Source organism: Brachyistius frenatus, unplaced genomic scaffold (genome assembly GCF_029030835.1).
Source record: "Brachyistius frenatus isolate BFR_SWC_R1_liver_20210118 unplaced genomic scaffold, ASM2903083v1 Contig_9, whole genome shotgun sequence".
NCBI classification, from domain to species: domain Eukaryota; kingdom Metazoa; phylum Chordata; class Actinopteri; family Embiotocidae; genus Brachyistius; species Brachyistius frenatus.
This window is the reverse complement of record NW_027210608.1, coordinates 307,983-322,008: the sequence shown is the minus strand read 5'-3', so window position 1 is coordinate 322,008 and position 14,026 is coordinate 307,983. Positions and strand designations below refer to the sequence as shown.

Sequence of the window (14,026 nt, the reverse complement as noted above, 5' to 3'; positions counted from 1 at the left end):
AGACTGGCATCCACAAACAGGAACGCCGTGACACAGAATAAGGACAGCCTGGCAAAAGATGTCATTATACATGAAATATACCAGGGGAAGCACATCATGCAACCTGAGGGCTCAATGCCTCCTGGCAATCTCATCACTAAACATGAGGATGCCACCAGAAAAAGGAATACAAAATAAAAAGGAGAAAAAGTAGAATGAACCGGCCCTGCTCTGTAGCTTCAGCCAATCTATGAAACCCAGCCTGCTCTCTGCGCAATTACACACAACCTGTTGAGTGTTGTCCCGGGAATGCGGTCAGCAAGTCACTGGAGAATTAATGAAATGCCAAGATGGAGGGAGAGAAATTGCCTGTATAACCTATCCTCAAGGTGCCCTTGTGGTATTTCCGAGAATAAGTCACAGAAGAGGGGAGTGAAGCACGGCTGGTCATACGATGAAAGAGAAAGTTGCCCTGCCTTCGACTCATAATCTCCTTTTTTTTGGTGGTACATCTGTGGAAATGAGAACAATCATGGAGCCGCTTCCTCTCTGCAAGAGACACCAGCATGTGCTCCAAAGGTCAGGGACATGACGAGATTTAATTGCATGCCTTAGTGTCAACCCTTTTATTAAAACAAGTCATTATAGCGTGAAAAGACTAATTTGTTAACCTATTCTCTCCATCATTTCTTAAAGTTAAACAACAGAGGTTTTTTTCTTTGGTAAATTTTGCTTCTGTTTTGCTTTGGTCAGTTAACAAGCAGTGAAAGCTTCTGTCAGTAGCTCCCTGTTAAGTGCATCTCACCTGACCATGCTGCTGCTGGAGTCCGGGTCCCTGGCGGTGACTGTCCCGATCACCGTGTTGATGGGGGCGTTCTCGTTCACTTCCAGTAGGTACATGGGCTTGGAGAAAACAGGAGGCTCATCTGAGTCTTCCACCACAATCTTCACTGTCGCTGTGTCCTTGAAGGGGCTGCCGCTGCTGGGCTCCGAGCGGACGTTGGTCGCTTCCACTTTGAGTGTGTAGGCTCTCTTGCTCTCGTAGTCTATAGGCTGTAAGAGAGGAAAAAGTGTTCAAGGACCATCGCATTGTTCGGCAGATGTGTCCTTTATAGCCATCAAAATAACAACGTCATCTAATGCTGTGTACAATCCAGTGGACTGTAGTTCAGTTACTGTACAAAGTGCAACACTGATCTGACTGTGACCCTGTTCAAAATGTACAGACAAATAATATAAAACACAATGCATTGTTATAGATTAAAGGAGCATCCTATATTCCGGTTATCTGACATGAGCGGTATTAATCGGCCTTTGAAAATAGTATTAATGTATTCTGGCTCAGGAGGGAGCCTGGAAATACTCTGATCATGTCATTGGGATTACCTTGACTCGGTTTAGAGAGTACAAAGTCGGAAAGCCAGCATTACACACACTAATAGGTGTTTGAAAGATATGGGTGTTCACCATGCAGGGAATGTGTAATGAAAGACGACATCGGGGTATAAAACAGTTAATGTTACCTCCGACTCAACTAGCTCCAGCAATATAATCTCAAAAGGGGGGTGATTCTGCATAATCAGAGTTTTTATTTTGGATATTTAGGTATGTGCACGTAGAAATATCTTTACACTTACATAAAAAAAACAAATTTTGGAAAGGAGGACTTTTATGTTTGTATCTGAGGTACTATTTTCCGTCTGTGTTAAAACTCAAACGAGCCCTACAGTACTAAGATTCACACGTCTTCAGAAAGATGCTACACTGAGCAAATTAGCATTTAGAGCAATGGGAATACTTTATTAAGCAATTCCAACTTCACGTCCCCATGTGCAAGATCTGAACATTTCTAACTGAAGTTCCTCCCAGCAGTCCTATCCTAAAATTCACTGAGGCAGACTGCCGTTCACGCTGCTACTGGAGCTGTGATGAAGAGATTAATTGATCGACAGAAGATTTAACTACAACTATTTTGTAAATCAATTGTTTTGAGTCATTTTCTTTATGAAAAAAATGCTAATATTCACTGAGTCCAACATCTTAAATGTTTTACAGTGTTTTTAGTCCTCCATAATAAATAGCTGAATATCTTTAGGTTATAAACTGTTGTTCAGGACTAAACAAAACATTGCTAGGCTGCAATTTTGGCTTTGGGAAACACTGGTTGACATTTTTTAAACACATTTTAAAGAACAAAAAAAAAAAAATCTATGAACTAAGAAAATAATCAACAGCTTAATCTATAATGAAAATAATCCTCCGTTGCATCCCAATATGCTCCTATCGATCACACACAAATTACACACCCAAGGAACTTTATTTTAAAGAGACAAAGATTGTGAGTTGTTATGACGAGGTCTGTGGTTTTCTGATATTACAGCAAACAGAATGCATTTGATTACCATTGTGATTTAAATCAATCAGTCAGTGTAATTTTAATTTTGAGAGTCACACAACCAGAAAATATTTTCCAAGCTTTATATACATGAAAGAACACAAATCTCCCTGCTAATGCTTTTAGTGACAGCAGATTATTAGCACTTTCATACTGATATGACATCCAGCTCACATAAAAAAAAAAAAGAGACAGGTGCTTATTTAAGACTATCAACGAAAGGTGTAATTTTCCAAAGAGAAATAAAAACATTTTGTTCAGGGGATGTCATTGTGTAACTGACATATCTTTTTAATCCCTCTTTTCAATTGACATACAGTATTTTCTTTATAGATGGCTCATCATTAATATTTAAAAGAAAGAGGAAAGTCGCAGTTTTACTCTCCCGGCATCTCCGAGGACACCCTAGACTGTCACAATTTCAGTCTGAATCACCTCTGGTCGCTCTCATACTACTAGAATAATGGGATCAAGTCACTTCCACGCTCCATAACCAGGATTTATAGGGAAATCAAAACTGGGCCTTGCCGCTTGAGGGGACGGGAGCTGGCTTGGGGGAGAGACAAGGACTAAGAGGAGAGAGACGAACAAAACGAGAAATGTATTTAGTTAGAGGAAAAGGGAGCGGGGAGGAGAAAATGTCCCTGAGGTCAGACAGGGTCGGTGCTGAGAGCTATGGGGGCTGGTCGGTGGGAGGGTGTCTGGGGGTCCAGATTTGAGACAGTAGCAGCAGCCAGGGGAACGTTGGAGGTGACCCGGGGCTTTGACTTCCACACTCCTACACTCCTGGCATCAGGGTACTGGTAGAGCGACCGAAGCCCCTGAAGTCTTTCCAAGCCCCACTCCTCCACAGTCAGAGAAGCTCTTTGGAACACTTTTATTATTAACCTCCCTTTCTTCTGCTCCTCACCCTCCTCCTCACTTGACACCCAACCCCTCCTTCCTCCATCCCTTCGTTTTCTCTCTCTCTGATCCTGCCGTCTGTGCTGAGAAAGTACAGAGTGTGTCTGGACCACGAGCCAATGGATTACACTTTAATTCGGAGGGTAGTGGAGAGTAGAGGCCTGTATGAGGTGTGTCTGGATACTCAGAGTGATTATATGGCAATGGAGAGATGGGAAAGGTTCAGGTTTTTATATGGATGATTATTCGAAAACCATTTATAGGTACAAAGACTGGTTTAATTGGGTGGTGTCTACAGTTCATACATGTTGACACTATTATAGGCCATCCACTGGCTTCCACTGGAAGTTGGATAAGCAGTATAATCGGAGCAAACGTGTGGACACAGACTATCATATTAAGCCTGCACATTATCTATTTATTTGACATCGAAATGCTGTATTTAAATTGTTACCAGAAACGTTTTGCCAACATTAGCAGATACATCCAACTGTTTGACAAGTGGCCCCATTAGTGTCATTATGGAGTTGTGTTGTAGTCTAACCTGATATCACGGCAAAACGTGAAACACACGACACCGTGTCGGTGTCACATTTTAACTGGCGTAGATGTGAACGTGTCTTAGGTTGAGCCACCAAAAACCACGTGCTTAGGTCTAAGGGAAAAATACTGGGTTGGGTGAGGAAATTATTTTACGTCAATAATGTTATGTAGGTAACGTAAGTTACAGAACTACGTTATGTAGGCTAAATATGTTACTTGCGTTACTTAAAATAAGTTAACATCACTTTCTCACGCACTCAAAGGATGGTCTCCTGGGTGAACGTCCTTGGTTTGATCCACCAAACAACACCTGACGTACCTCCCCGCCCGGACTTTATCGCTCTTTATGCTTAATCGCATTACCTCCTTCTTCGACCTCATATGTGCATGTACTTTTCACACATAGTCGAGCCAAAACTTGAAACTGACACGGTACCCCCTGGTGGACCTACTGGGCTGCGTGGTAACCGGATCGAGTCAAACATTCTTCTTTTATCTCGGCCTTATTCTCCACCGATTCTGAGAAAAACATATCTTGTGGTCCTCTAAAACAAAACAATAAGCTAAAAGAGGTTAACATGCTCCACAGCCAATGCTATATTCAGACTTGGCCGTACAATCTCTGTGGGGTAAGACCAATGACTTACATATTACTCAAAGTAACACGATAAACAAACATACTGAAATACAGGTTTAAGAGCAGAAGGCATTTTTGTCATTTGCTTCTCACCTTCATAGAAGTATAGCAAAGTACTCGAATTCATTGTAAAAAAAAAATGGCTCTCTGCGCTCTGCCTCTCCCTTATCAAAATATTTCAGCATTATTCCCTCATGACAGCGTGTAGAAACACCTCATTACATTTGTTCCCAGTGTCCTAGCAGAGAGCGGAAAGGGGAGAGGGGGGCTTTCACTGTTGCTAGAATATTTAATTACACCAAATCCACTTTAAGGAAAACATAGTGGTAAACAGCTTCTTTAATTACCCTTGTTAGATTTAATTAAATGTATTTTCAATATCAATTACAAACTCCAATAAAGCATGTATGCGTGCTGCTCTTTCAAAAACTGTACAGTACCCTAACAATGGAATCAGGATATTTTTGACCTACTCAAATTATTAATTCAATAAACGAACACAGTGCTTTGACTGAATAATCCAGGGAGAGACACTTTGATTTGTATTAGTATGCATGGTGCTACTGTTGCACAGCTACTGTTGATTATAAGATGTTCATGAGTGCAAAAGGAAAACGGTAGATCTCCCAGACATCATGCGCTAAAGGTTGCTTAGCCAGCCTTCATCCTCATATGTTAAACACATGGCTTAGCTGAACGAGTTTTAATTTTTAAACAGAGGACGCAGACTTCAACTCAGCAACACGAAACATTCTCGTTTCTCCTGTGTTTACACCCCTTCGCTGTCGTGTCCCGCCCCACACAACCCCGTAGTGTCATTCTTCGGTCTCACTCGAGCGTAAGCATCAAATCAGTATGTACACACGGGCCATGTAGAGACTTCAAAGTTCAGCGTTGGCTGCAGGGGTGAAAGCTCAGCGTCCCACTAACATCCCTCGAAAGGCCTGGGGGCAAGCAGATAAAAAGCTTAAAACTCAAACAGCAAAGAATCTCTCCCCTGGTTTGTGCCTCTCCAGCCTCAGTTAGATCAATATGTTTTAACCTTGCCGCAAAGGACTGCCATTAGATGGCAGTTTATAGACTTGTAGAGCTGTTGACGGGGACAGGGTGTGTTGGGGGAAAAAGTTACACTGAGTCTTTTCTTCTGTCATCCTGGTTGGAGGGTCACAGTGGTGAAAGTATACAACTGTACAACAAAAGAGCAAAAGCAAAACAAATGCTTCTTTCAACTCGTATAAACTTGAGACGTTGCCGTGTGGAGGGATGCAAAAACATCAAGTGTGCAAATGCATCCCGACTTTCCAGGCACATTATCATCTATCTTGATTTAGTTATGTTGGCAGCCAACTCAGGACCACAGAGGGAAAGCTGAGCAGACATGGGAGGAGTGAGTCTCTCTGTGGGACACGGAAGTGGAGGTTTCCTAAAAGACTAACACATTTGACATTTGCTTTGTCAACAGTTCGAGATTTTATGACTTTGTGTCAAGTTTGTTCTACCGCGCTGGTGTTTTCTTTAGTGGCAGTGAATTGTAATCCCAGCAGATTGCCTTAGCTCTTGTATATTCCGCCTCCCACACAGTTCATTGTTCACACTTTGACAAAGTCACACCACATGTCCTTGGGGTATTGTCATTTTACATCACAACACAATGGCACTGCGCATTTGAGTGATGTATAGCTGTTCTCGGCAGACACTGAACCAACCATGACTCAAGATTTAGGAACACCCGTCCATCCATCACGTGTATAATTTAATACATGCAAACATGTTCTCAGAAGCATAACTTCTATAGCTTTAGAATAAAGAATAGATTTTTTATTTTAGATTTTATACACTTTATTAATTAATCCCCTAGGGGAAATTTCTTCACTACAGCATATTTACATATGTAAATAGCATGTGCCGTGGTATCTTTGATCGCATGTGTTCAAACCTCAGTTTGATTTTCCACAGCTGCCCTTGAAAAATAGCTGCATCTAGACGTGGTTACAGGTCACAGTGTTATTAAAATGCGTCGCGGTTTTCAAACATAAATTTCATATTATTCTATACTGAGCACAATATGGGATTTGGATGCTCTAAAAATCTACAAGCAAGGCAATGCCATCTTGGCTCAAACCTCAGAAGCTTTATCCTGGAGGAAATATTCATACCGCATATCGAGGAACTTATTACATTGTATGACAGTGTGCGGAAATCACAGAGATTCGGCGATACTCTATCAGCAGCAAAGCATGTGTCTTGTGTGCCATAATTTGAAAATTATCTTTAGAGCACTTGCACAGTACCATGCCATTATGCACTAATGCGTTTGCCTCAAGGTAAAAGATGTGTTTTTTTTTGTTTTTTTTACAGGAATGTTGCTCAGTTGTTTTCCTCAGGACAGCACACATGGAAACATCTTGATGATCACATTTCATAAGCATTGTCTTTTCTGCTCTAAACTACTGCCAATGTATCCTTGAGCAAGGCATTTAACCAGCAACTGCTTGCTTGCTTTAGGGCCAAATTGTAGCTCTTTCGTGCGGATGTGTTAGAACTGCAAAGAACAACAGGCAACTTTAGGTTCAGTCCAGCTGCTCTTATTTGTATAGTAATGTGGGAATCAGCAAAAAAAACGTTCAATCAGTGCACAATATGTAACAATTTGCCTTGAGATAAGAGAGTTACAGTTAAACAGGAAAAACTTTAATGTGAAAATAAAATTATCTTAAAAACAAAACAAAAAATGTAGCCCTCTTAGTTTCCACGTACATTATTTTACAAATAATGGCCATGCTCAGAAGGTTCGCATTTCACATTTAACAATAACCATTTTGAAAGTACTATTTGAGTTTATTTGTACTTTAAGTTTTTAGACATAAAAAAAAAAAAAAGTGCTCCGTTAGGCTCCAAACTCCTCAGAGGGCTGGCTCCAATGTTTAATATTTGAAGTTAGCCTTCTCCAAAAGCTAAGTCAAAAAAGTCCACGTGTAAAAGTTGAAACCGAGTGATTTTATCTATGTAGGCAGGTTAAACCTGCATAATAAATGAAAACATAGAATAAAATAATTATAATAAAATAAAATAGTATGGTGAATACTTATTTACCCACATAGAAAATATGTCAGGACGAATGCAGCCAAGGTATCGAAAATTAGTACCGATAGCCATTTTTTTCAGTACTAAATAGTACTGAAGCAATTTAGTCTGTACGATATAAGTTTGGAAGTTTGGTACCTAGCCCTATTAGTGAGTGCATATTGGTAGGGCCTGAGCCTTGCAACCAATATATCTGATGGATTTCATTGTCAAACAGTAATTTACAGATTGAGAGAAAGTGAACAAATGTTCCCTAAAGTATCCCAGGTCTTACCTTTTTTAGCTGGAGAATCCCTTCCTGTGTCTGCGTGTCTGTAACGATCTCAAACATGCCTTGGTCGTCTCCCTCGATGATGTTGTATGTCGACCTGCCATTCTCACCAATGTCTCGATCGTTTGCCTTCACCTTGCCACCCATTTTCCCTATTTGTAGGTCCTCAGGGATCACAAACTCATACAAACCTGGGAAGGAACAGACAGCTCTTTGGTTTCTTGAAATCTTGATCACATTAAACATAATTATGGAAGCATATTGCAGTACTGCATCATCATTACACACTGCAGCAGTTAGAGGAATTAGCTTCCAAGGAACCTGTTTGATGAAATTTACAAATTAACATTTATTTTTCCCAATTATGACCAATCACAGAAATATTCATTTAGAGCAGCAGAAATTCGATTTTCGCCTTCATTCGATTAGGGATGTTTCAGGTTGTGAAGATACTTACTTTTAGAGAACTTGGGTGGATTGTCGTTGACGTCGGTTAGCGTGACGGTGACAGTCGTAGTTCCAGACAAGCCTCCCATGTGACCTCCCATGTCTTTAGCCTGAATGACCACCAGATACTCTTCTCTCATCTCCCGGTCCATCCCATGGAGAGCAATTTTTATGGTCGCTGAAGGTGGAAACAGTTCATATCACATTAATGCAATTACAAACATGACTGATATACTCTGCACATCATTTTAATGATGCTCATGCGCATGCAAGCACGAGAAAACACAGTCACCTTCATGCCCACCTCACTCCCCACTTTATAACATGCATTATTTTAGACCATGACTTCACAAAACGAGGAGTCCATACCAAGCAGAGGTAAAGAATTCCCTGCAGGGTTATTCTGTGAGAAAGCCCGGTCGGTGTGCGTGTCGTGAGGTGGTCATGACTGAGCCAGTCCCAGCACTGTGAATCAGCTGTTTGTTTTCGAATGTGTTGCTCCGCGGTCTGCAGTCATTTGTATTCTGATTGAGTGTGAATTATGCTGTCTGTCTTGTATAATCTTGAATATTGTATGCAGAATGGACCTTATTGACTCTGCCGCAGCGCTGAATATAAAAAGGGCTCAGCACCGGCATATACGGATAATCCACTCAGGAAACACAGGCCCGCAGGATCATCAAATGAATATAAAACCCCTCATAATAGGCAGGCTTTGGCATGACACCCTGCCTTGGTCCTGAGCTGCCTCAGACAATGATAATATGCTTGGCTATGATGGAAAACATGGGAGGGGTTAGGATGTTGTCTGTGTCTGCATTTTACTCGAGATAAAAAAAAATTCTGAGAGACAAAGCACAATTTCAGGGTCAGTTTTGCTTTTGGAGGTCACACAACAACAGTGCTCTAAATAAAGGGAAGGGCACCTCATCAGAAAGACTGCATTTGAGGAAGGAGCAATACATTGTACACTTAATTTAAATAAATATGGGTAGGGTATATTTTCCCTCCAACCTTAAGCATCACGTGTCGCTATTGTCATCATTCCAACAGCTCTACAAATGATTTACATCTTCACAGTAAAGGCCGGACATGGCAAACATTGAGCATTCGGTGACTGTTGGGATCTGCACAAGAAATGGATTTGAATCATATGGTTGCAGTGGGGCCACAGACCACAACTCCCAGACCGTCTTTACATCTCAACCATGTACCAGAGGTTTGTGTCTACCATGTGTGATGTCAATTTTGCCTTTTTTTTTATTTTATTGACATTTGCTCCACCTTCTTATTTTTTTGGTCACACATCATTGCTGTGTGCATACAAATGATAATAATCTTAAAATCAAATATTTGTCCTGTTAAACTGTGTTTTGCTGTTTTCCTCGATGGAAACCAAATGTGTCGAAAATTGTTGTGGTAGTACTAATGTTGGCCACAAAACTGGTTTGAATATAAATGTAGAAAAAGGCATTTGTTACCAAGTCAATATTATACTCGGTATGTATTTTTAATAGTTAAAGGGCATAAGGTCGCCAGCATCCCATAACTGAACATTAGGGCCTGGGACACACTGCCTGCGTGCCGTGTGCGTTACCTGTTGCTGCGGGAGGGGGGGGGTGTTCTTTGTTTTCCTTAGTATAATAGACCCGGCCTCTATTTTTTTACACGAGCTGTGTGCAGTTCCCAGCTAAGATGTGCAAGGAAACCCTCTTTGATCACATGTGTGATGTAAAATCAAAGCAAAAACCCAGTGTAGGCTTCAATTATACCATGGTGACACTTAATTAGGTGAAGGCAGAGGGCCTTTGCATTGCTTCCCTTTCTCGGCGTCCGTGTGTCTCGCTCTCAACGAGGGTAGACAAAAATCACGTGCTTGCTTTTTGGTTACAACTCATCACTTGTTGGACCTCGAAAATTCAACACTGATGTCCTTCATCGAAGGGAAACTCACTGATTCAATGGTTGGACCTGCAGCCGCAGCACCGCAGCTGTGTGGAGAAACACACGCAACCAAGCCACAGCTGTGTAGCGCTTAACAGGTAACGCACACACCACGCAGGCAGTGTGTCCCGGGCCTGAGGTTACGATCTTTTTTTAAGAATATTCAGTAACAAGATCAGATACAAGATACTCAGTAATCTGAATGTCAGATACATAGATTCATATTGCAAATACATAACTAGATGCCCAGCTGGGGCTGTGTATCATTAAAAAAAAGTATTGATACCAGTACCAGTACTGATCCTTTGACTTTGATACTGATCCCAAACAATACTTTTCTCGATATGAATCTTTATAGAAAATTATTGTTATTAGGTAGGTAGTCACTTATATCAAAATCAGGTTTTAGGTTTTGGGACAGCTCACTTGTAAATGTACAATAAAGTCTAAAAACAGATTGAGTGAAAACACTGTAAATGCAACATGATAAACATCAAGTCATTGGCAACAGCTGCCAGGATAAATATCATATCTTTCTGTATTTCTTAACTATTTCTCCTCATTCCCATTTTTTCCCTGGAAATAAAAATAATTAATTACAAATGGGATTCTGCTAAGTATGTATTAGCAACATTTATACTCCACACACCGTACCGTGCGGTACAAATGTATCACGAGTCTGAATTTAGTGCGAGCTCTAACTGGTAAGAGGAACCATGGCCGACCTATCTCTAGTCACACAAACAAATGGATCCGTAAGTGAAAAGAGCAAAATAAACAAGTCACTTACACTTAATCTTCCACACACACTCACACACACACACACTTCCGTCATCCTGTTGTAAGCAACACTCTCATCTCTGTTGATCATCGTTAATTATTCAAATTAATTCCTAATCACTGAAAAGGGAGGATAGACAAACACTCATTTCCATAGATATTTGCCGCAACTTTTTTTTATTTTTTCACCAACCATTAACCAAGTGATGAATTGGGGCACGATGTTTGTTTATTTATTGAATGCTTTTCATTTCCAATGCAGTGTTGTAAGTGTCAAACACATTCTAATGGTTGTTTCCCCCTTACCTTTTATTTTTCATTAACATTCATTAAAACATCTGGTTCACTTGAATGAGCCATCTGCATGTGCTCCGCAACCACACAAGGCATGAATGCTAATCCTTAAATTGTCCGCTCAGCGCGTTTTCCAAAGCCATGTCCTGGCTGCAGATGCTTTGAGATTGTGACGCCTATAGCAGCGAGGACGAGCCCAAAGTCTTCGTTCTAATTATGCACATAAATTTTGGGGGCTCCCTTTCTTGGAGCTTGTTTATTGTGTGCTGTTTTCCAAATTGTGAGTTGTCGATTTCCATCTCATTTCTTATTAATGTAATTTTATCATTATTTAATCATATTGCTTACAGACACATGTTAAAAAGTCATCTGAAAAAGCAATTAAAGATCCAATCTGGAACCTGTTTTGAGATAACTTTAGGGTTGATGACGCTGCTGAAGACTTTGCCTTGTGAACGGAAGAAGTCATTATTATTATTATTATTATTGCATATTCATTACTCAATGATGTTACAGTACAAAGCAGCATGTGAGTACGGGCCCATTTAGCATTTAGGACACGCTGTCGGCTAAAGGAAGCTAACTGAAGCAGAGCTCTGCTCATATGAAACTTATTGTTTGTAGTTTCAACAATGAATTTCATGCCGCCCGTTGCTGAAAGTCACTGATGATCAGTTGACCTTGCTTAACCAGCACCAACATAATAATAATAATAATAATAATAATAATAATAATAATAATAATAATAATAATAATAATAATAATAAAACCTAGTGTCTCGATGTATTACACTGATGAGAGGCCTCCTACATATACTTCCTGTTGAGAAAGGCATGTATCGGTCTTATTCAGCCCCATTAATACTGGTTCAGTAAAAAGGTCATTCATTATTATATTTCATTAAGCAGATTCCAATCACCTATTAGTAATATTATTGGTATATAGTATTTTCCATTTGTCATTTCATTAACACAGACTTAATTAGAGCTATGCGATCTACATTTTTACTTTATTAATATACCGGGAGCCACAGTGTGTAGACTTTATTTCTATTTCACTCAGTATTTCAGTTCTGTGTTGGTTTGTTTTTTTCAGATTTAATACATCATTTTTTTTTCTTACCGTTTTGCTCCATTCATATTGCATGTTTCAATTAAACCCATACCCTCCCCAGTTTAGTTCTAGTGCCCGCAGTAATAGACATGTTTGCCCCAGCGTACGGTTTATGTTTTGAAGCACAAGTGTGCATGAGTGAGCAGCTGCAAAGGGAGGCGGTGAGCCTGGCAGCCTGAGTTAACAGCAGCCTCATGCAGCGTTAATCTACAAGCGTTTCATAAAACAGATGGGCTGAGTTACCTGCAGTCTTGTTGTTGTTACACAACTTTCTGAGCTATAACCAACATTGTCAGGCCCCCTTTAGCATGCATTTGATAATGCTGTCCCTTATGGGCTTCCTGATTAGATGTAAGGTTACATAATATTATAAACATATACATAGTGGTGAACAACATAGTCATTAACACAGTCACGTGTTGCCTAATTGTGAATGGCTCACCATAGAAAGACGTTTTGTCCTTTCAGAAAACGTATGCACTTTAAGCACAATGCACAGCAAACAAAGTGAAATCGCCTCAGGTGGGCCAGCAGGTGGGGAAGCTGTTGCATCTGTACCTGCTGGCAGTCGTACAACCTGTAGCACCCGCAGGCAGCGCACATGTACATTAAAAGCTCACTGCTGTCCCATCAGTCTTCCTCTTTCATTCAAATCCACAGAATTGGCAGCACAGAGACACGAGCGGCCAAAACTCAGAGAATTTAGAAATGATTGCAAAGTGATGTTAAACTATTACAAAAATATTCATAAATTATAATTCATTTGGTGGTTTAATCTATTTTGAAAGATCTTGTAAATTTTAAATATCAGACTGGAGGAACTCGAGTTGGTGGTGGTTGAATGGAACAAGCACAGGACTGTCACCCAGAGGACCGGTGTTTGAATCTGAGGAAGCAAAAGTCAGTCTGGATTTTGATGAAGTCAAGTCAGAAAGTTACTTACATCACGTAACGTATTCATTTTCATATGTTATGTAAAGTATGTGATTAATGTAACATCATTTATATGAAACTACTTATTTTAACTCAAAACTTGATCTCTTCCAACTGCAAGACGAAGTAGTTTTGGTTTCGAATGCTACATGTACAAGATACTTTCTAGCTATTAGTCAGGTGACTGTCAACATATTTCAGTTTTCTGAGGCAAAACTGCCCGTTTAAAAGTGGCCCCAGTTGATTTATTTGTATCTATGAACAAGCCGTTTGACCCTCCTGTGGTAAAGTTACTGCAAACTGTCAGCTGGATGTACTTACCTAGAGACTCTGTCAAAAAGTGACGGGCCACAACTTTACCTGGGGTGACATTGTAAGCTCATTTATCAGTGTCGAAGCCGGTAATGAAAAAGGACAATGTTTAAATACTAAAAGGTTCTGGCCTGATGTGCCGGGCCCGTCCGGAAGAAAAAAGACTATTGAGATAATCCTTAGATGTAATCACTGTCTTACTGTAAAGCCTATTTCTTCCCTTTTTGTCCCATTATGGGCGTGGTTTTCATTCATTACATTTTGTCATACATTATGCTCTCCATTGGTTAGAGACAGATAAAGGACTTTCACATTGTATTATTAGCTCCCATAAAATTTAATGAGGCAAAGTTTGGATCTCACAGAGATCTTCGTCAGGCTCTGTCAGGCA

General features: G+C 40.3%; 1 protein-coding gene across 2 annotated transcripts in view; it reads right to left on the bottom strand.

Moving 5' to 3' along the window:
- The window catches only part of cdh8 (cadherin 8), a 95,165-nt gene that overhangs the window by 17,223 nt on the left and 63,916 nt on the right, over positions 1-14,026 (bottom strand). For both annotated transcript variants that reach the window (XM_069690283.1, XM_069690284.1), the window contains exons 5-7: positions 8,270-8,437; positions 7,816-8,003; positions 785-1,032 (exon numbers count right to left, since the gene is read on the bottom strand). In XM_069690283.1, coding sequence (XP_069546384.1) covers positions 785-1,032; positions 7,816-8,003; positions 8,270-8,437 — 604 coding nt within the window. The remainder of the gene's footprint in view (positions 1-784; positions 1,033-7,815; positions 8,004-8,269; positions 8,438-14,026) is intronic.